The following is a 23,179-nucleotide window of genomic DNA, read 5'->3' as shown; positions in this document are numbered from 1 at the left end:
TAGTATGGTGAGAAGGTCAATTCTCCGTTTCTGCAGTGAAATGGTGCAAAAAGCGTGGGTATTATGATTCTTTGCCTAATTTAATGCTGTTTGAGCAAAACTTTGGGCAACAGTGTTGTTGTTTTCTCCATTTCTTGCAATATAAACAACATAGTTATGCAAAGTTTTGCTCAATCAGCATCCAATTAGGCAAGAAAACATAATACCCACGCTTTTTGCACCATTTCATTACAGAAATAGAGAACTGACCTTCTCACCATACTAAAATTCAGCTCATTACTACAAATCTAGTACTACACCGAACGTGCCCCATTTTCTAAGCTTGATAAGGTTTTGAAGACAAACATGAGATGAGAGAATTGCCTAATAGGAAAGTCACATCAGCAAAGCTTTTACATATGCAAATGCTATCCATGGGGTCATGTCTAGCATTTAATATGTATGGCAATGACTGATTCTTACCTAGCAGGGGTACTACAAGACCACGCGGACAATTCGATTAAAGGCTTAATTGGGAATAATATATTTTCCAGAACTGAAGGGACATTTTTTGCGGGGTGACTGGCGAGTCGGAGAGGGTAGAAGTTTCCGTTTGTTATAATTGACAAAATAAACAATCGGGCGCTTTTTCTTTCTATGACTTGCTTGGTATTTTGTGAATTATTGTTTTTTGGTTTTGGAAGGTATGCGATTCACTATTGAGCCTTAAAATTATTTTGCATCTGAATAGCATTGATATCGTCAAGTCTGCACCAACACCCTAATCCCACACCAAAATACCCTTTTCCTATCCCATGGCGTTTATGTGGTCAGCAAAGACTATTCAGCCATTACCCCTCCTTATCATCGGCTTTGGACTGACTTGCGCTCTCATTGCCCCACCAAATGCTGCAAAATGAAAATGAAAATGAAATGAAATTAGGCCGCATTCAAATAATTTTTAACCAAATAAGCTGTGGAAATCTTTTTATTCATAATCACTTAACCTAATTACAGCTCTATTGTCCACTAGGGCACTACGTGAGCGATTTCAATTGACAGTTGCACATACATTTTGTACAACGCCTTCTATTTTAGTTTATCGAACTGGTTGCCTTTCTGCTGCTTTCACTTTTCTACTCCATACATGGTAGAAGGATGAGCACAAGGATGATGGATGGCCTTTGTTCCTTTCCAGTCCGATTGGGGGTCCATTATGAGTAGCAGTTCGCCGATGTCCAGGTATCCGGGTCCGTTTGAGCCACGGGGCTCAGAAGAGGGTCAGTGCCAGCCACTCTCAGGGGAAGAGCAACTGACGAAAAATTGCAAGTGCCGGGGCTGAGAATCAAACCCATGGATGGCATATGAAGCGAACGTGTGACCAACTACGCCACGGGCCCCGTTGGAAATCTTTTAGCTGAAAAAAAATATATAAGGACTTGACCTAAAGTTGCAACATTTTCTAAAATATGAATAAAAACTTAAGGTGTTGTCGCTGGAAATAGGGTCGATTAAATTTTAAGATGAAAGTTGTAGTATAACCAATTATTATTATTAGCTTTATTAGGGAGATTTTCAGCCCGAGGCTGGTTCATCTCCAAACCAATTAGTTTTTAACTGCCTTTTACACGATCAGATGAAATTATTACAATGTTTCTAATTTATGTTAGTGATAACATGTTGAAAACTTGGTGGTAATAAAAGGTAAAATAGATAACATAAACACCAAAAAACTGCCGGTGCCCGTGGCGTAGTAGTCACACGATCGCTTCATCAGCGGATGGTCATGGGTTCGATTCTAGCCCTGGAACTTCCCCGGATCTTCAAAAACTTCGATGAGTATTGAGTACAGATCATTGAATCTACAAGGATAACTACAGAAAAACGCGAGTCAAAAATGCATCTGGACGCGCTTCCACTTCACCTTAACCTATCGAGCACGAATTTGTACCATTGATGCACATAAGTATAATGGGTTGAAAAACAGTCAATATTTGTGAATATTTGATGCACTCTATAAAAAGTTACACTTGAACTTTTTGTGTGAGAAAAAAAAGTTGCCTATCCCAAACATATTGGCCTTCTCAGGCCTGCTCAAACTCCCTCAGACCCTGAAACCATCTGAAAGCCTTGTTATTTCCATTAAAAATCGATGATACTCTTTTGAAACCTTAAAAAAACCTGATACTTACCGCCCGCTGAAGCTCCTCAAAACTCTCTCAGGCCCCCTGAACCCCTTCTGGGAGTTCTTCTAGATCCTTTGAAACCCTCCCCTTGAAACCTTCTGAAACCTAAAATTTTCGGAAAGTCCTCTGAAACTGTAGACCTTCGTAGCCGTGCGGTTAGGGTCACCAAGCTTCTAATCGCATCATTCTATGGGATGAGGGTTCGATTTCCGATCCGGGTGATGAAACTGTTCGTGAGGATAGTTTCTTCTCCGTATTCACTGATGCATGTTCCGTGTGTTCGTTGTCTAGTGTTAAGTTTCATTCAGTCTGTACAACCTAAAGACGGTGTCTTTTTTATAAACCCCTGATATCCCTATAAACCCCTAAAACTCCCAAAGATCTATCTGAAAGCCCCTGTAGCTCTTTGAATCCAATCTTGAAAACTTCTCGGAACCTCTGAAACTTCCTTAAAAATCCCCTGAAATTTTCATCAGAAACTATAAAGTCCCTTAAGGTTGCTATTAAAATCCACTAGCGCCACGCAGTGAGTGATTCTCGAACTAAATTGTTTACTATGTTAAAGCTCTTAGACTTCTGAGCAACTTTGCCGAAGACAGTATCCTTCTAAGTGGTCCAGATCACGAGATATACGACGTTCAGACTGAATTGGAAGCTCCTAAGTACACTAGCGCCACACAGTGAGTGATTTTCGAACTAAATTGTATTCTATGTGAAAGCTCTTAGTCTTCTGAGCAACTTTTCAGAAGACAGTATCCTTCTAAGTGGTCCAGATCACGAGATATACGACGTTCAGACTGAATTGGAAGCTCCTAAGTACACTAGCGCCACACAGTGAGTGATTTTCGAACTAAATTGTATTCTATGTGAAAGCTCTTAATCTTCTGAGCAACTTTACCGAAGACAGTATCCTTCTAGGTGATCCAGAACACGAGATATACGACGTTCAGACTGAGCTGGAAGCTCCTAAGAATACTAGCGCCACGCAGTGAGTGATTCTCAAACTAAATTGTTTCCTATGTGAAAGCTGTTAGTCTTCTGAGCAACTTTGCCGAAGACAGTATCCTTCTAAGTGGTCCAGAATGCGATAAATTCCACAACAACTGGCAAAATGTAATGCTATCCCACATTGGTGCCCTGTTTAGCAGATTCCCGGTGGCCAATGTTCCCGGAACCACCATTTCAACATATTAACACATTCTTGACGTAATTATCTATCAAATAAGACTTTTGTCATTTGAATTGGTGAAAAAATCATCATTCTATAAGAGTTTGATTTTCTGGGTCATAATGACCCCAATGCATTATTCGTAACTTTTTTTTTAATGCCCGAGGAAGGTTAAAGTCCTCTGAACCCTCTGAGATCCCTGTGAAACTCCTGAAACTCTTTAATCCCTCTTCTAAAAATCTTCTGACACTTCCAAAACTCGCCTGGTAACTCAACAAGCCCTTCCGAAATCCTCCTGACACCCACCTGAAGCCTCTTGCCATAGATACCAGAAACACCTCTGAAACACATTGAAATGAAGTTGAAATCCACTGATACCTACTCCACTTAAACCAATTTTAAACCTCCTGAAGCACATTTACCCCTTTGCAAATTCTGACGAACCTCTCTTTGAAATCTTTCTGAAGCCTCCCTAAAATGCCCCGAAATTTCCTTCCAAACTCTATAAATTCCGAATGAGTCTTTATTAGAATCACCTTGAACCCTCTGAAACCCTTGTGAAATCCCAAATCCCTCTTAAAAATTTATCTGAAACTCTTTTAAAACTTTGAAATTCGCCTGATACTTCAAGAAGCCCTCTGACCTTGCTACAGATAATACCCTTGAAACATATTGAAATGAAATGGAAATCCGTTTATACTCCCAAAAAACCAATTTAATACCTTTCGAAACGCCCATAACCTTTATGAAAATTCCATTGAAACTCTCCTTAAACCTTCTCAAACGACCCTGATTGAGCCCTTCTGAAACCCGCTGAAACAACCCAAAATCCTCCTGAAGCCTATCTAAAGCCTGCCATTAGTTCTCTTAAATCCACTTGAACCTCTTGAAACATTCTAAAGACCCCTGTAAAACCCTAAACTCCCCAAAACCCTTCGGAAATATACCTTGAAACTCTTGTGAAACTTCAAAAGCCCCACTGATACTTTCGAAAATCCTTCTCAAATCCTCTGAAATCCTTGTAACTTTTCGGAGCTTTCTCGGAAGCCTCCTGTAACTTCCCAAAACCATCCTGAAGGTCGCCTATAACCTCTCTGAAGCCCTGTTCGGATTCTTGACATATCAACACACAAACACTAGTCGTGAATCGTTGTGTAGGTTCGATTGTTTTCTACCAGCTAACCTTAAAAACCATCATGGTCCAACCATCTTATTGACAATTTACCCAGCTTTTACTATAATGTTAAACAACGCTATTTGATGTGTATAAGTTTTCTCCCAAAACTCTTCTGAACATCTACAAAAGGTTTACCCATACAATTGAACGGGATATCAAGGTGTGAAAAAAGCATTGTAAAGTATCGAAACTTTGCTGCAACCGGTTTGTTTCTTGTATGTGTGTTATCTCTCGGGAACTCCTGGAGAATTTCCATAGGAGTTTCCTCCCACGTTTTACGTACCTAAGAATTCTTCATTGCAAGTTTTTTCTAGAAGTTCTTTCAGCAATTGGTTTTTTTTTTTTTCAACAACGCGCTACATGAGACCTGTGTGCCAACTATATTTTGCTTAGCGGTGCGTCACCGCCGGTGTGGCAACTTTCGGCGGCGGTGACGTGAATAGGCGTGACCGCAATTTGACTATTAAGTAAATAATGGTGAAGCACAGCAGTTGTTAGTACGCTCCATTGCCATTGCAGAGCAAGTCGAACTATTTAGGCTTAGGAATCCCAGGAGGAGTTTCCGAAGGAACTCTCGAAGGGATTCCGCAACGGACCTCAAAAGAACTGCAGAAATCCCTGACAGAACTAGTGGATGAATTCCTGCAGAAATCCCAGGTGGACCAAGAATCTCTCTTAGCGAAATTTCTGCAGAAACTTCTAGAGAAATCCCAAATTGGAATTTTAAAAGAATTCCAGAAGGAATTCCTTAAAAAGGGAATCGCCGGAGAAATTTCAGGATGAATCTCCAGGGATACTTTTCAGGAGGAATCTACGGAGGATTTCCAGGGGAATCTCCATAGTAATTTGAGGAGAAACCCTCGAAGCACAGGGGATGGCCAAAATGGTTGGGATAGGCAACTATTTTTTCTCTCACAAAAATGTTCAACATGCTGTAACTTTTAATAGAGTGCATCAAAAATTCTCAAATTGTGCATGATTGGTACGAATTTGGGCTCGATTGGTTAATCTTTCACGAAGTTAGAATCGTTCTGGTAAAACACTATTTTTAAGACAACTTATTTTTGAACTGTCATGTCTCGGAAACCAGTGAACCGAATTGAATAAAATTTTTAACGTTTATCAACACCTTAGACCTTAGACCAGTGATTCCCAAAGTGGGCGAAATCGCCCCCTTGGGGGTGAAAATCTGGTCCAGGGGGGCGAAAATTTGAGAAATCAAAATTGGGGGGCGAAAATACTAAAAAGGGGGGCGATTTTTTCAATGATTGGAAACCATCAAAAGTATTGAATTACAAGTCGAGAATGTGAACTGAATCACTCCCTGACATTCAACCTTACAGTTCAAGTTTTGTATGTATAAGATAATAAAAATTGCTGTGACTATTAAACATAAGCATCGACTTAATTCTACAGAATTATTGGTATTTATGTGGACTCTGGAAATTGCTAGACGTTTTTTTGAAGGGTTTGTGTGATTCTGGAAATCTAAATAAAAATATATTTGGAAACTCATATACAAGGATGGGAACACTCACTTGCAAAGAGTTACATTCACTTGCTGTTTTCTCAGCTCAGAAGCTTGAAATCAAGAAACGATGTATGGACGACTTTGCTTGTGATTTTGTTTAAAAGTTTTCCGAATAGAGTAGGGGTCGCAAACGCATACCAAAGTCGCGAGGGAGCTGCGAAGGCAACTCTCCACGAGGTGAATGTAAATTACACTCACCTCGTGAAGAGTCGCTTTTACAGCTCTGTCCCGACTTTCAGGTATCAGTAGGTCGGCTCCAGAGGCACGTTCTCCTCCATTTGGGAAATTTGTGCCACTTTAGTATGCGTGTGCGACCCTTACACTATTCGGCAAACTTTTAGACAAAACCACAAGGCAAAATTCGTCCATATATCATTTCTTGATTGCAAGCTTCTGAGCTGAGAGAACAGCAAGTGAGTGTAACTCTGTGCAAGTGAGTGTTCCCATGCCTGCTCCTATAATGAAAATTCATGAATCGTGATTAGTTTTTGTCAATATTATGAAAAGAACATAGTTTATTTTCCGCGAATTAATGAGATAAATTGCATTTCAACTTGTAGGCGGACTTATTCATGGAATTTCCAAGCAAAAACATGAATAGGGTCAGGGACCATTTGGGCAGGAGCACCTATTTTGGGCACTTGCTGCTATAACTCAGTCATTTTCAAACCGATTGGCTTGAATTTTTGCACATGGCTAGATACTGTGCGTATCTGATCGTGTCTCAAAAATCAAGTCAATCGGTTCAAAATTGAATAATAGCAGCAAGTGCCGAAATAGCCCCAGACCTTATCAGTCGAATTTCAGAACACTTTTCTGATGAAATTCGTATCACAGTGTTTACAAACAACTGTGCTTGAAAGTATTTCAGAGAAGCCTCTTGGATTCCAAACTTTACTGAAGTTAATTTGAAAACAATCCAAAAATTCTGCATAAAATTCCATTTAAATATGCCATTTAAATCTAGTCATGAATGCTGCATATTTATTTATTTGATATTTTATTTAAAACACAGAAAGCATTCGAATTTATACGAAGCTCGTTTATTTGAATCTGGATGTGGATTTGGAAAAACGTAACTACATTTGAAAATACACCGATATTTATTATTATTATTTTTCATTATTATCGAGATTTTCAGCGCCCGGCAACAAACCGATTTTTTTCTGAGTTGCACTTTTTTCACATAACATATGTTTGTTATTGTTTTCAATTTCTCCACCAGTCTGACTACTTGTGACCAAACCTTGACTCTCAGTTGTTGAAAAAGTCCTTTTAAGAACAATGATAAAACATCTGGTTGGGAATACCGAGTGTTCATATGTGTTCACAGTTCGTTCTATTTCGATTAATAAATGTTCAATTAACAACGGTTTGAGAAGTAGGCATAAAAACGATTTTAATATTTTTGTAAGTACGATTTCAATTCACTATATTTTTTTCAAATGCGGAAAATCAACGCATTTACAAAACAATTTAATGAAAATGAGAGCAACACAGATTTAGATACACTGAATGGCACAGCTAGATTTGTCACAGCGCTTTTGAAGGCTTTTTTAGCTAAGCACAGTTTCAGCCTTCTACTATAGAAAAAATAAAATCTCACCTAGGGGGGCGAAAATATTTTTTTGAAGCTTTAAGGGGGCGATACCTCCTAAAAGTTTGGGAAACATTGCCTTAGACCTTAAGGGTTAGGGCTTGCTGTAGATACTTTTCAGATCTCCTGTTTTAAAACACTCCAAAATTTCCTTCGGGAACTCCTAGAGGGTTTCCCGAAAGAAAGACAATATTGGTGAAGCAAAGCATTTGTCAGTATGGTCCTTAGCCATTGGAGAGCAAGAATGTATCGATATTAATAATGTTTTTTTATTATAAGCTTCAAAAGATGCTAAATTTAATAATAAGGTCGAACTATCTAGGTTTAGGAATCCCCAAAGGACCTTAAAAAACCTGCAGAAGAAATCCCTGGAAGAACTGGACTAAGAATCCCTGCAAAAACTTCTAGAGAAATTACTTATTGGAATTTCAAAGGAATTTCAGGAGGAATTCCAGGAAAAAATCCCGAAGGAATTCCTGAAAAGGAATCACCGATGGAATAACAGGAAGAATCCCGAAGGAATTCCAAAAGATGAATCCCTGTAGGATTTCCAGGGGAATCTGCGAAGCAGTTGAGGATATAACCCACGAAGTATTTCCAGGATTTTAGCATTTAACAATTCTAGGAGAATTCCCGAAAGAATTTCAGCAGTAATGCTTGACACAATTCCAGCAAGAATTCCCAAAGAAATTCCAGCAGGAATCCCAAAAAGAATTCCAGCAAGAACCCCACAGCAATTGACGGAGGAATCTCTTAAGTAATAGAAATTACCGAAGAGATTGCAGGAGCAATCATTGAATGAGGAATTCCCGAAGGATTTCAAAAAGGAACCCCCGAAGGATTTCCAGCAGGAATACTCGAAGGAATTGCAGAATGAATCCGTAAAGAATTTCCATGAAGAATCTCCGAAATGATTCCAGCAAGAATCCCCAAAGGAAGTCCCCAAAGTAGTTACAGCAGGAATCTCCAAAGTAATTCGAAGTAGAACCTCCAAAAGATTTTCAGGGGAAATCTATGAAGAGGAATCCCCGACGGTTTTCCAGAAGAAATCCCTGAAGAAATACCAGAAAACACCACCGCTGGAGTTCTTCTGGAAAATCCTCGAAGGAATTCTAGGTGATTTCCCTAGAAGATCTCTGGCGGGAACTCCCGAAAGAATTCCAGCAGGAATTCCCAAAGAAATTCCTGCAGGAAATCCCAGAGAAATTTCAGCATGAATCTTCAAAGGAATTCATGGTTCATGGAAATCCCCGAAGGTCTTCCAGGAGAAATCGCTAATGGAGTTCCATGAAAAATCCCTGAATGAATCACTGAAGGATATTCAGCAGGAATCCTCGAAGAAATTTTAGGAGGAATTCCAGAAGGATTTCCAGGAGGAATCCCTGATAGATTTCCAGGCCATTCTTCAAAGTGTTTCCAGAAGGAGCACTTGAAGGATTTTCTAGAGGAATCTCTGAAGGATTTCCAGGAGGAATCCCCGAGGGATTTCCAGTAGGAATTCCTGAAAGAATTCCTGGAGGAATTCCAGAAGGACAAAATCCAGGAAGAATTCCATTCGTATAAGGAATTCACGAGAGATCTTTCAAGAAAACCCTGGAGATATGTCTGCTTATAGTCATTCAAAAATCGTTGAAGAACTCCTGTAGAAAATTCCGAAGGAACTTCTGAAGAAATTCTTGATGTAACTCCTGGAGACATCCCTGAATTCCACTGAAAAAAATTTCCGAAAAATTTATGAGAAGTCTCTGAAGGAACTCCTGGAAGTATATTAGAAGGAACTCCTTGACCTATCTCTCAAGAAACTTCTGGGGAATCCCTGAATCCTCCAGGAGGAATATTTCTATATGAATCTCTGAAGGAAATCCTGGAGAAATTCCTGAAGAAGCTCATGGAGAGATCTTTGAAAAAACTTCTGGAGAAATCCCAGAAGAAATCCCAGAAGGAACTACAGGTGGAATCTCTCAAGGAACAGCTGTACGAATCCCTGAAACTCCTGCAGGAATCTCTAAAGGAAGCACAGGACTAATCCCAGAACAAACTCCGGCAGGATCTCCGGAAAAAACTTCAGAAGGAATATCTGGAGGAACTCCTAAACTAACCTCTAAAAGAGCTCCTGTAAGAATTGCTGACGGAACTTCTGAATTCATCCCTAATGGATCTCCTGGAGGTATCCCTGAATTCGTTGATGGTTGCAAGAGTTGAAACATCTAAGGAACTTCTAAAGGAATCCGTAATGAAACTTCTAAAGACACATCTAAATCCTCCTGGAACTACTGAAGAGATCCCTGAAGGAACGTCTGGAGCAACCCTTGAAATGGACTACTGGAATAATCCCTAGTGAAACAGCCATCCCAGCCAACACACGATCGCATATGATGTTGAATAGGATGCAAAAGTGGAGGCGACATGCGTACACTTTACACACGGTTAAATGGGAGCATGTACGCATATAGCCTCCACTTAACCCACGAGCGATCGCGCTGTTGTATTTTGTACAACACGTTGAAAAAATCTCGCTTTTTGTACTCAGCATTAGCGTGGTGCTGACGCAGGTAGTCAACCGCGCGAGTTACGGAAGGTTAAGCATCTTATTCTACATCGTATACGACTTCGTGTTGGCTGGGATATGCATACCTGAAGGAACTTCTGGACAAATCCTTTAAAAAAACTCCTGGAAAAATCTGTGACAAATGTACATCAGCCATTTCGAAGGAATTTTAGGAGGAATCACAGAAGGAATTCCAGGTCAAATTTTTGAAAGAATTCCTTCAGAAATCCTTGATGGGACTCTTGCAGAGATTACTGAAGAAACTCTTGTGGTTATCCCTGAAGAAATCCTTGAGGCATCCCTTGATTCTCCTGGAAGAATCACTGAAGGAACCACTACAGAGATCCCTGAAGGAACTACCGGAGCGACATCTGAAGAAACTCCTGTAGGAATCCCTGAAGGAACTCCTAGATTATTTGTTTAAGGACCTCGTATAGGAATACCTGAAAGAACTTCTGAATCAATCCCTGATGAATCTGCTGTAAGGGACGTAAAGTCGAGGACATTTAAAAAAATCACTTGGCATCCCTAACTTCTGACTGAACAGCCTGTGATCAGAATTCTTACACACTTTTTGGAGAGCATTCGATTCAGCATTTTATTTAACCTTCCGTAACTCGCGCGGTTGACTACCTGCGTCAGCACCACGCTAATGCTGAGTACAAAAAGCGAGATTTTTTCAACGTGTTGTACAAAATACAACAGCGCGATCGTTCGAGGGTTAATGTGGATGTCAGTTCAATGGTTTCTACCGTAGTCCTGTTTTAGAGAGATAGGATTTAGTTGAACCTTGACGAAACGAAAAATATATCAGTTATTTTCAAACTGATAACCATGCGCCTCCTTCACTCACCACCTCTCCATGATATGTTAGTTCTGCATAAGAAATATAATATTCGAGTAAAATGTTCCTCATATGGATTTGAAAGAATGGTAGAAATGACAAGAAATTCTCAACGCATATGGGATAATCTTCCGATTAATCATCCATTTCGCTAAACTGAGCTTAAGCCAACTGACAACGACCATGTAATGGAAGACCTAAATAATCTTCACCCGATTACATGCATTCATTCCAAATCATCCCAATGCGTCAATCATCTAACAGCTGGCTGCGTTTGCCTCATGAATTCGGACCGATTTTATTCGGCACAAGCACTCATCGGCACCACAACAACGTATCCATTGTAATCACTCATCCGTAAGAATCCCTAATTTTTTTTCCCAACCACCATCCGGCTAACTTGTGTTTTTTTTTTCTTTCTCCGATTCTCCATCGTCTGAAACTACACAGCGAGTAGTGGCCAGTACGCACACTACGTATTCAACTCCATCGATCTGGACCGCAATGGGTCATTAAGTTTCGAGGTAACTACCCCCATCACACAAAACCAGACCGTCCGTTTCCGCCCAAACGAGCTGTTAATTTATTCTGATCCGAACCGTATTTTTTTTTGTTCCTCCGCCCTTGCATAGGAATTTGTGGCCAACTTATCGATTCTGCTGCGGGGCACCGTTGACGAGAAGCTCCAGTGGACGTTCTCGCTGTACGACATCAACGGGGACGGCTGCATCACCAAGGAGGAGATGAAGGAGATTGTGACGGCCATCTACGAACTGATGGGGAAGGTCCCCGAGGGATGCGACGAGGAGCAAGCCATCAAGGAGAAAGTCGAACGGCTATTCGAGGTGGGTAATTGTTTGGTTTATTAATGTTTTTCGCTTTGTCCGTGTGTATGTATTTCCGTTCGGATGGAGACGAAGGGTGGTTTATTGGGTTTATTTGCCCGTCACATGTGTGAGGAGGGAGCTGATGACTGGGATAATTTCATTGGGACGTCTGCACTTCATTGCCATCAAAGTAATGAAGTTCTCCAGAACAGTTAATTAACTGCTCATTTTCAGAACAAAATAGCATGGTTGGAGTGATTGTTTTGTTTTCTTGTATTGGTTTGCTCTTTTTGAGCAAAATTATGAATGTTTCAATAAAATAATTTTGGTAAAAAATAATCGAATGATCCACTGTAGCTAATCTTCGTCCGACCTGGCGAAAACTTCGAATCAAGTAGAAAGATATAATTTTCTGGAAAATTGTTCGGGATTACGAGCACTCCCAGTTGATGAATCGCATAGTTCATTAGCTTTCCACCAGATGATGCTAGTGTGCACAGTTACTTCCCGTACGACAATATTGGTGCATATATCACGCAATTCAAGGCGGATAGGACGATACGGTCTTCGCCAAATTTTATCAGAACAATGACTGCTTCCTGGCTATGGATAGCATTGTTCTGAAATCGTAGCGTTAGTGTACATACTCAATTCCGGTACGGCCCTGCTGAGATATGCCATGAAACTCGAGCACGACTGGGAGTTACGATTTCCGGAAAGTTGTTGCTTTCCTTGAACGATTTTCACAAAATCCGGCCAATTTGTGTGCTTTGCGGACGACATGGGCATTATCGCTAGAACATTTGGAACGGTGGTAGAACTGTACGCCCGCCTGAAACGCGAAGCAGCAAAGGTCGGACTGGTGGTGAATGCCTCAAAAACAAAGTACATGCTGGTAGGCGGAACCGAACACGACCGGATCCGTCTGGGTAGTAATGCTACGATAGACGGGGATACTTTCGAGGTGGTGGAGGAATTCGTCTACCTCGGATCCTTACTAACGGCTGACAACAACGTGAGCCGCGAAATTCGGAGGTGCATCATCAGCGGAAGTCGGGCCTACTACGGGCTCCAGAAGAAACTGCGGTCGAAAAAGATTCACCCACGCACCAAATGCACCATGTACAAAACGCTAATAAGACCGGTGATCCTCTACGGGCACGAGACATGGACCATGCTCGAGGAGGACCTACAAGCACTCGGAGTTTTCGAGCGACGCGTGCTAAGAACGATCTTCGGTGGTGTGCAGGAGAACGGCGTGTGGCGGAGAAGGATGAACCACGAGCTCGCTGCACTTTACGGCGAACCCAGCATCCAGAAGGTGCCCAAAGCCGGAAGGTTACGGTGGGCAGGGCATGTTGCAAGAATGCCGGACAACAACCCTGCAAAGCTGGTGTTTGCAACTGATCCGGTTGGCACAAGAATCCGTGGAGCGCAGAGAGCACGATGGGCGGACCAGGTGGAACGTGACTTGGCGAGCGTTGGGCGCGACCGAGGATGGAGAGCGACAGCCACGAACCGTGTATTATGGAGAAATATTGTTGATTCAGTTTTATCTTGAATTTGATGTAATACTAAATAAATGAAATGAATGTTGCTTTCCTATGATTAACAACAGCGCTAGTGTACACAAAAACTTTCGATTCGGCATCAGTGATGCAATCTCAAAATTTCAGCCAGATGAACAAATACGGTTTCTAGCGAAGCTGTTCAGCACAACACCCTCAACGAACAACGAAATTTTGGGGTCACCCCATCAAAAACATGTAATTTTTTAGGCCCATGTCTCCGCAAATTTACGTCTGATTTCGAGAACATAGGTCTCATTCAAAAGATAACAAGTCAAAAAAGCTTTGAAGATGATATCCAGGAGTTTCAAGGGGTCCCGTGGAATTTCAGAGGGTGCCAGGAGATTTCATGAGCGTATCAAGCGGCACCCAGGAAGTGTCAAGGAGTCTCAGGGGTCCTATAAAGGGTCTCAGAGACGTTCCAGGGGATCTCTTGTGCGTATCAGCGAGATTCAGGGGTAGTTCCAGGTGGTCTCAGGAGTGATTTAAGGGGTCTCAGGGGCGTTTCATGGAGAGTCAGGGATATTTCAGGGAGGCATAAGGGGATCTCATGAGTGTTCCAGTAGGTTTCAGGGAGTTCCAGCGGCCGCAGGGACATTTAAGGGTCTCAGGGGGTTTTAAAGGGCTTCCAGGGTGCTTCGGGAAACCTCAGGAGCGTGCGAACAAGGGGAACGTGCCTCGAGCTGCTATTGAGATTTTCAAAATACGAGCGTGATGGCAGTTCCTATCGAATCAATGTGTTTGTCGCGAATGTGTTTGTGAATGTGAATGTGTCGAGATGGTGATGACTGATGATGCATAAGACTACTCAGGAGGTCACAGGGGCGCTTCAAGAGCGCTTCACAGGTATTTCTGAGAATTCCAAGGAGCGTCAGGGGTGTTTCAGAGGGTCTCAGGAACGTTTTAGGTTATTCCAGGGTATGTCAGGGGTGCTCCCTGAGGTACTTCTTGAGTTTTCAAGGGTTTCCTGGGATTCCATGGGTAGACTGTTGTGCTTCATACTATTGTAACGCTCCTGAAATTCCCGTAATCCAATTCAAAAACCTCTGAATACAGTCGAGACTCTCATAAGATCACTGGTCGGGGGGCGCAATAGGAATCCGCTTAATAGGAGACTAAGAGCTTATGGGATTTCGGCTTTTTGGGGGTGTGGCCTATTATCTTGAGTGTGTTAAGAGTTAGCACAATACTTCTTCGGCAAAGTTTTGGGGCTTGATAAGATCTACCATTTAAAACTTTGGTTCATATGATTAGTTGGCAACTTGGCCGCTAGAGGGACCATCAACAGTTTGATGCTAAATTGCACTACAGGAACCATATCAAGTTGTCGAGCAAACGTTACGATATGCGACAGCTCAATACCCTGATTATTTGGAAGGATAGTGTCTTCAGGAAAGTTGATGGGTACGCCAATTGCGAAGTTCGAAATTCCTCCACTGGGCGGCGCTAGAGAGCAAGTAAATTTTCAAAACCTCATATCTCAGAATCCTGATAACTTAGAAAGTTGGTGTCTTCGGCAAAGTTGATCAGTATGACATAAACTTACATAAAAATAAACACTTGTTCCACAATTCTGCCACTAGGCGGCGCTAGTGAACATGCAAATTTTAGAAATCTCATAGCTCAGAATCCTGATAACATAGAAAGTTGATGTCTTCGGCAAAGTTGATCAGTATGACATAAACTTACATAAAAATAAACACTTGTTTCGCTATTCTGCTACTAGGCGGCGCTAGAGAGCAAGTAAATTTTCAAAACCTCATATCTCAGAATCCCGATAACTTAGAAAGTTGGTGTCTTCGGCAAAGTTGATCAGTATGACATGAACTTACATAAAAATAAACACTTGTTCCGCAATTCTGCCACTAGGCGGCGCTAGTGAACATGCAAATTTTAGAAATCTCCTAGCTCAGAATCCTGATAACTTAGAAAGTTGATGTCTTCGGCAAAGTTGATCAGTATGACATAAACTTACATAAAAATAAATACTTGTTTTGCAATTCTGACGCTAGGCAGCTCTAGTGAACATAGAAATTTTAGGAATCTCGTAGCTCAGAATCCTGATAATTTAGAAAGATGGTGTCTTCGGCAATGTTGATCAGTATGCCAGAGACTTATACAAAACAGGACCCACGATTCGGAATTCTGAAACTAGTCGGCGCTAGTAAACTTGCATATTTTAGAGAAATCGCAGCTCCGAATTCTGATAGCTTAGAAAGATGGTGTCTTCGGCAAAATTGATCAGTATGACATTGACATAAATAAAACCGGACCCTTGTGTCGGTATTCTGTCACTAGGCGGTGATAATGAACTCGTAAATTTCAGCAATCTCATAGCTCAGAATTCTGATAACTTAGAACGTTGATGTCTTCAGCAACATTGATCAGTATGACATCGATTTACATGAAACGGGACCCCTGTTCCGGAATTTTGCCACTAGGCGGCACTAGTAAACTTCCAAATTTTGAATATCTCATACACTGATAGGCAAAATAAAGTGCCCATCCCATCATTTTTTGAATTTTTCCTCTTTATTTGGTTAAAATTTTACTTTTTAAATTTTACTTACAGAACAATGATTAAAAAAGAGTTAGAGTCAAAGAAAAAAAATCAATTTGTATTAAAGAAAAACGCAGTGACAAAAAAGTGCCCACCTCATTTTGGCTCCCGGGAAAATAAATTTAAGTAAAAGAAAATCGTTTTAATAGTTTATGTGCCCTCCTTATTGTGGAGTTTAGGATTTCTCTGGGAAGGAATCACCCTTCACGTGCAGCACACACAACTTACCCAGGCTGACGTTGGTTCGCAAGTGGCAAGAGTGAACGCGGTTGGGTGACGCCTGGAGTTGTTGCTACGCAAGCAGGGATGCTAACATTGTCTGCTTGACAGTTCGCATCACATTCAAATGCGCTATATCGCCTGCTGTGATCATTCTCTTTATCACAGCTTTATTCAGTACATCTTATATCTCACATCCTTCTTCTACTCTAAAGAAGTTTTACACATGTTTAACATAAAATTGAATTTCCGTATCTCAATTTGGAGTATTAACTTACAACCATTCAACATAATTAACTGTTATATTACATCCTCACACACGTTGCAGCTGCTGACATGGCTGCCGAATACATTTTTCATTGTGAGGTACCATTCTGACTATGCTGCTGCTACTTTGTTTTCCAAAAAGATCGAACATTTTAGTACTTAATTGTAGGAATGATGTTTTCCGACGAGCAATGGTAGCTTGCACAGTGACGTCATCATTATCTCTCTCTCTCTCTCTCTCTCTCTCTCTCTCTCTCTCTCTCTCTCTCTCTCTCTCTCTCTCTCTCTTTTCCTCTCGTTCGGGGCGCTCGATACAGCCGTCCTTGCTCTCAAAATAGTTTTGAGGGCAATGCTTAAAAATCATATGTGGTTTTGTTGAAGTTTTGTTTGTAATGCAAGGCTCTATACTTGAAATATTTAAGAAAATTACCGCTTTGGTACTGGGTGGTTCTGAAAAAAAAACAAATCTTGCTCTTTGAGTCTTTATTCAATCTTATACCCGAATTTATCCCATTGCTCCGCCGTTTAAATTCGAGATGTCTGATAAAATACATTATATATAATCTATAGATCTATCTATAGATGAAGAGAATAAAGCATTGTCATTCATTGAAACACTAGCCACAGAAAACAAACTGCATCAACATAATCCTTCTTTTGGCTAGCCGACATTGACGACACCTTTTGATAAACGGCACGAATCAAAACTACGGGATTTTTCTAATATTTTTTTTTGCGTACATTGCTAAGATTTATCGGCCACGACAAACAACACGATGTAAGCTTCAGATCCGACATTTGCACGATGCAAAACAACGCCATCTTGCTAACCAAGCTTTTCGTCAGCGGACATTGCCAGGACTGTCCCTCCACGGCAAGCAACACGCTGTAAGCTTCCGATCCGACATTTGCGCGAAGCAAAACAACGGGATCTTTCTACCCTAGCTCTTCGTCAACGGACATTGCCGGGATTCTTCCTCCACGGCAAACAACATGCTGTAAGCTTCCGATCCGACATTTGCATGATGCAAAACAACAGGGTCTTTCTAACCTAGCTTTTCGTCAGCGGACATTGCCGGAGGGTTTCCCCCACGGCAAACAACACGCTGTAAGCATTCGATCCGACATTTGCACGTTGCAAAACAACAGGATCTTTCTAACCTTGCTTTTCGGCAGCGGACATTGCCGGAGGTTTCCCCCCACGGCAAACAACACGCTGTAAGCATTCGATCCGACATTTGCACGTTGCAAAACAATTCACAGAAAAAATTGTTAAAATTTAAACGGCATGTAAACCATGAACGTTGTGATTTTACACGACTTGAAAACAAAATTTGATTGAAAATTGAGTTATTTTCAATGCAAAAAGTTATTGCATGAAAAAATATACAATTTTGAGCTTTTATTTATACAATTTCACACCATCATGCAGTTTTCAACGCCAACGGAATATTATAGCGTATAGCACTTATTATTATATCGAAAAAGCTCGAAATTTCAACGAACGTGTAAAAATACAGTGACTTCGCTGAAAACAAAAACACAGCCGACGTGCTCAAGTTTGCATCGTATTTTTAGATCAAAAGGACTGTTGCGCAATAATATTTAGATGTTTCTGAAGATTGAAACATACGCGAGTGTCAAAGTGCATACCTTTGGAGGTGTTCCTACAGGTGAGACAATTTCAATTCCTAAGAAGTTCTGATTGCAACAATGCTGAATATGTTATTGCAGATACCAGTGTCACAGCCATCATGTACAGCTGGCACCGGAGTTCTACCGTCTCCCAACCAACCTAACCAATGGCGATGGAGGTTCAATGAAATTTAATTATTGGCAATAAACAGCGCACAGTGAATTTATCAGCATTCAAAAATGTGAATTCGAATCCAAAACATCGTTGAATAAAATACGCATAACACCAACCTGGCTTGTTTTTTGTTGGTTTGCATCATCCACAACAAGGGAAATCCAGTGGGAACGAACGGGAAACGGAACAAGAGCTCTCGCGCTATGCTGCGAGTAATACTCAACGACGTGTAAATTTACACGACCACCACCTCTCTTTTGTGGTCGTGTAAATTTAAAATGCGATTGAATTTTGCGTTTATTTCGATGCTCCAAATATGTGCATCAAAATAAACGCAAAATTACACGGAAATTTTAACTGTGAACAGGATCTTTCTAACCTTGCTTTTCGGCAGCGGACATTGCCGGAGGTTTCCCCCCACGGCAAACAACACGCTGTAAGCACAAAATAACAGAATCACTATAGCTTTTCCTTACCAGTTACTGCTGCTGGTTTATTTTTCTCGTGTTTTATTTCTTCCTCCATAATTGTCCAAGCACAAAAAATCATCCGGAAGCATGCACCATCCGGAGCCCACGATGAATATCACGCAACATTTTTCACTTTTTTGTGCTGTAGTAATTTTCTCACTTTCGCATGCAAATTGAAGAGTGATTCCTCTCAGCAAAATAATAAATTGGTTCGATTTTTTTTCGCAATTCAACGAAAAAACTGGCAGGAATTCGCCAATGTGGAGTTTAGGATTTCTCTGGGAAGGAATCACCCTTCACGTGCAGCACACACAACTTACCCAGGCTGACGTTGGTTCGCAAGTGGCAAGAGTAAACGCGGTTGGGTGACGCCTGGAGTTGTTGCTAGCAAGCAGGGATGCTAACATTGTCTGCTTGACAGTTCGCATCACATTCAAATGCGCTATATCGCCTGCTGTGATCATTCTCTTTATCACAGCTTTATTCAGTACATCTTATATCTCACACTTATGTTTATGTGCCGCAGGCGCTTGGGGTGCTCTCCACCAGGTTTCTTCGGTGCTGTGGATCAAGCTCTTCCCAGGCGTGCTTGAGGGCTTCAAAATAGTTGGACATGTTAGTAACGCCAGTTTTGTCAACCTTGGCATCTAGAATTGTCCACAAATTCTCGTTGGGGTTGAGGTCCAGGCTTTGTGGAAGCCATTCCAGCGGTTTGATCCGGCAAGACCGGAAGAAAGTATTGGTCTTCTTGGCAGTATGCTTCGGGTCGTTGTCCTGCTGATATGAAACCTCCAGATTTTCTCACAGGATGTCGATGTAGGAATCTGCAATCATTATCCCATCGATTTTCACGAGACTACCTACTCCAATCCAAGAAAAACACCCACAGACCATCGCATTTCCTCTTCCATGCTTCACCGTGCCTTGAATGTGGCAATCCTGAAGCTCTTTACCCGATCTGCACCACACACAAATCCGAAGCTTTCGATTGAAAAGCTCGAATTTCGATTCGTCCGTCCAGAGAACTCTTTTCCAAAACTCAACGGGCTTATCAGCATGCTCAAAAGAAAACTTGAGCCGTTTGGCTTTGTTTGCCTTGCTATTAAATGGGCGCTTCCAGGCAACCTTGATAATGAGCCCCTGTGCTGCAAGACGGCGACGAACAGCTCGACCAGAAACTGATAGCTGAAGGGTTTTCTGGATCTCACAGACAGTAACTTTCGGGGTTTTCTTTACTTCGCGCATGATCTTGGTGTCTGTTCTTGTATTCGTCTAGGTAATCGTTTTGCGTTTTCTGCCTCTACCTGGAAAATCCACCACTGATCCGAATGTTTTTTGTTTCAGAAGAATTTTTCCAATCGTTGCCTTGCTAATGCTGTAATTCCTAGCGACTAACACTAAAATGTTTATGGTAAATCATCTGCATACTTACTTCTTTTCTTCCCCCGCAGAAAATGGACCGCAACTGTGACGGAAAAATCACCCTGGACGAGTTCATCGAGTGCTGCACCACGGACGAAAGCATCCGCCGTTCGATAGCCGTATTTGATACCATCTTTTAAGAGGCTAGATGGAGATCGATCGTCGCTGCAATCGACGACGATGATGATGATGAGCTTTCTTGGAAGGTTAAACAAGTGAACAAAAGCATAGAGTAACCAAAAGTGATAGGACATGTGAACCGCACAAAAGAGAAAAATGTTTTCCTTGCTGACCAACCACCACCATCCCATCAGGAGAGACCAGAGCAACCGAGCTAAACTTGTGTTTCTCACACGCACTCTAGTAGTTCTACCACCAGGCTTTCGCTTTTGTGTTAGAAAGTTTTGCGTTGTTACAACTTCGGTGCCGCATGGGAAAACTGGTAGATGGTAGAGTGGTAAAACATGACCAAAAGCTTCCTTCCTGTAGTTGCACTTGTTTGGTTGCTAATCTAAAGGTACTAGGTGCATCAGGTTGACCCCTGTTCGGCTATATAATTTTGATGAAATTAAGTACCAGCTATAGCGAAGAATAACGCCTATTGTAATCTAATGTATGTGCATCACAACGAACTATGTAGGTCTTTCGGTAAAAAGCGAACAACTAGAAGCACATTAAACTCTGAAGAATTGATAGTCGTCGAAAATTGGGACGGGATTTCACAAACCACGGCTACTGATAGGTAGAAGTTCGAAGAAGTAAAAACAGGCAAGCACCGTAAAGCAGGGGAACATCGTTCGATATTTCTACCTTATTTGTGATATAATAATTTACAACTGGATGCTCAATATCACCCCGTATCACGGCACACAGTTTCATTGTCGTACGTTACCAGAAGGAGAAGATGAGCTTTTGTATCACACTGAGCCTCGTGTCGGGCTGAACCGTGTGGTGGGCTCTATACAGCAGTCAGTGCTCAGCTGTATAGTCGCATGTACCTACTGCTGCTGCTGCAAAGATTAAACTCTAATCTTGCTTTTGATAAATTTTCTGTTCCCGCTGAGATGACAAAGAGGCAGAAACTGAACAGGATTTTCAGCACTAAGCTAACAATTAGTTTTACGGCTTCGTAGTTTGGGCTTCCTTTGAGTGCGAGTGGCAGATGGAAGGAGAAAAGCTCATCGTTATCGTGTTCAGTGGGTCTGAAAAGGCTTCCAAATTTTTGTAAATTTTTTTCTGAGATCTCTTCAAGGTTATTTGTTCTACAAGTCCTCTGAAAATTCTTTCAACGATTTCTGCGATTGCTTCTAAGGTTGCTTCAGAAATCCTTTTAAGATTTCTCCGGAAACACTTTGAGGATTTCTCCGGAAATCCTTCAAGATTTTCTCTTGAAATCTTTCGAGGATTTCTCCGGAAATCCTTTGAAGATTTCTCTGGAAATCCTTAAAAGATTTCTCCGGAAATCCTTCGAATATTTTTCCGGAAATCCTTTGAAGATTTCTCCGGAAATCCTTCAAGGATTTCTCCGGAAATCCTTCAAGGATTTCTCCGGAAATCCTCCAGGGATTTCTCGGGAAATCCTGCAGGGATTTTCCCGGAAATCCTCCAGGGATTTTCCCGGAAATCCTCCAGGGATTTATCCGGAAATCCTCCAGGGATTTCTCCGGAAATCCTCCAGGGATTTCTCCGGAAATCCTCCAGGAATTTCTCCGGAAATCCTCCAGGGATTTCTCCGGAAATTCTCCAGGGATTTCTCCGGAAATCCTCCAGGGATTTCTCCGGAAATCCTCCAGGGATTTCTCCGGAAATCCTCCAGGAATTTCTCCGGAAATCCTCCAGGGATTTCTCCGGAAATTCTCCAGGGATTTCTCCGGAAATCCTCCAGGGATTTCTCCGGAAATCCTCCAGGGATTTCTCCGGAAATCCTCCAGGGATTTCTCCGGAAATTCTCCAGGGATTTCTCCGGAAATTCTCCAGGGATTTCTCCGGAAATCCTCCAGGGATTTCTCCGGAAATCCTCCATGAATTTCTCCGGAAATCCTCCAGGGATTTCTCCGGAAATCCTCCAGGGATTTCTCCGGAAATCCTCCAGGGATTTCTCCGGAAATCCTCCAGGGATTTCTCCGGAAATCCTCCAGGGATTTCTCCAGAAATCCTCCAGGGATTTCTCCGGAAATCCTCCAGGGATTTCTCCGGAAATCCTCCAGGGATTTCTCCGGAAATCCTCCAGGGATTTCTCCGTAAAACCCGCCAGGGATTTCTCCGGAAATCCTGCAGAGAATTTCTCCGGAAATCCTCCAGGGATTTCTCCGGAAATTCTCCAGGGATTTCTCCGGAAATTCTCCAGGGATTTCTCCGGAAATTCTCCAGGGATTTCTCCGAAAATTCTCCAGGGATTTCTCCGGAAATTCTCCAGGGATTTCTCCGGAAATCCTCCAGGGATTTCTCCAGAAATCCTCCAGGAATTTCTCCGGAAATCCTTTAGGGATTTCTCCGGAAATCCTCCAGGGATTTCTCCGTAAAACCCGCCAGGGATTTCTCCGGAAATCCTGCAGGGATTTCTCCAGAAATCCTCCAGGGATTTCTCCGGAAATTCTCCAGGGATTTCTCCGGAAATTCTCCAGGGATTTCTCCGGAAATTCTCCAGGGATTTCTCCGGAAATTCTCCAGGGATTTCTCCGGAAATCCTCCAGGGATTTCTCCGGAAATCCTCCATTGATTTCTCCGGAAATCCTCCAGGGATTTCTCCGTAAAACCCGCCTGGGATTTCTCCGGAAATCCTGCAGGGATTTCTCCAGAAATCCTCCAGGAATTTCTCCGGAAATTCTCCAGGGATTTCTCCGGAAATCCTCCAGGGATTTCTCCGGCAATCCTCCATTGATTTCTCCGGAAATCCTCCAGGGATTTCTCCGGAAATCCTGCAGGGATTTCTCCGGAAATCCTGCAGGGATTTCTCCGGAAATCCTGCAGGGATTTCTCCGGAAATCCTGCAGGGATTTTTCCGGA

The 23,179-nt window shown here is 41.9% G+C and overlaps 1 protein-coding gene across 4 annotated transcripts in view; it reads left to right on the top strand.

Annotated features, from left to right (window-relative positions):
- Positions 1-21,707, top strand: part of LOC109409613 (Kv channel-interacting protein 4) — a 353,865-nt gene extending 332,158 nt beyond the window's left edge. For 3 of the 4 annotated variants that reach the window (XM_062850898.1, XM_062850899.1, XM_029873587.2), the window contains exons 5-7: positions 11,481-11,554; positions 11,663-11,875; positions 20,203-21,705. In XM_062850898.1, the coding sequence (XP_062706882.1) occupies positions 11,481-11,554; positions 11,663-11,875; positions 20,203-20,313 (398 nt within the window). In that variant the 3' untranslated portion in view covers positions 20,314-21,705. Of the gene's footprint in view, positions 1-11,480; positions 11,555-11,662; positions 11,876-20,202 lie in introns of all 4 variants that reach the window. The other variant, XM_062850900.1, reaches the window with a different exon arrangement.
- Positions 21,708-23,179: the final 1,472 nt, after the last annotated feature.

Source organism: Aedes albopictus, chromosome 2 (genome assembly GCF_035046485.1).
Source record: "Aedes albopictus strain Foshan chromosome 2, AalbF5, whole genome shotgun sequence".
NCBI classification, from domain to species: domain Eukaryota; kingdom Metazoa; phylum Arthropoda; class Insecta; order Diptera; family Culicidae; genus Aedes; species Aedes albopictus.
The sequence above is the reverse complement of the archived record's forward strand: the minus strand, read 5'-3'. Positions and strand labels throughout refer to the sequence as shown.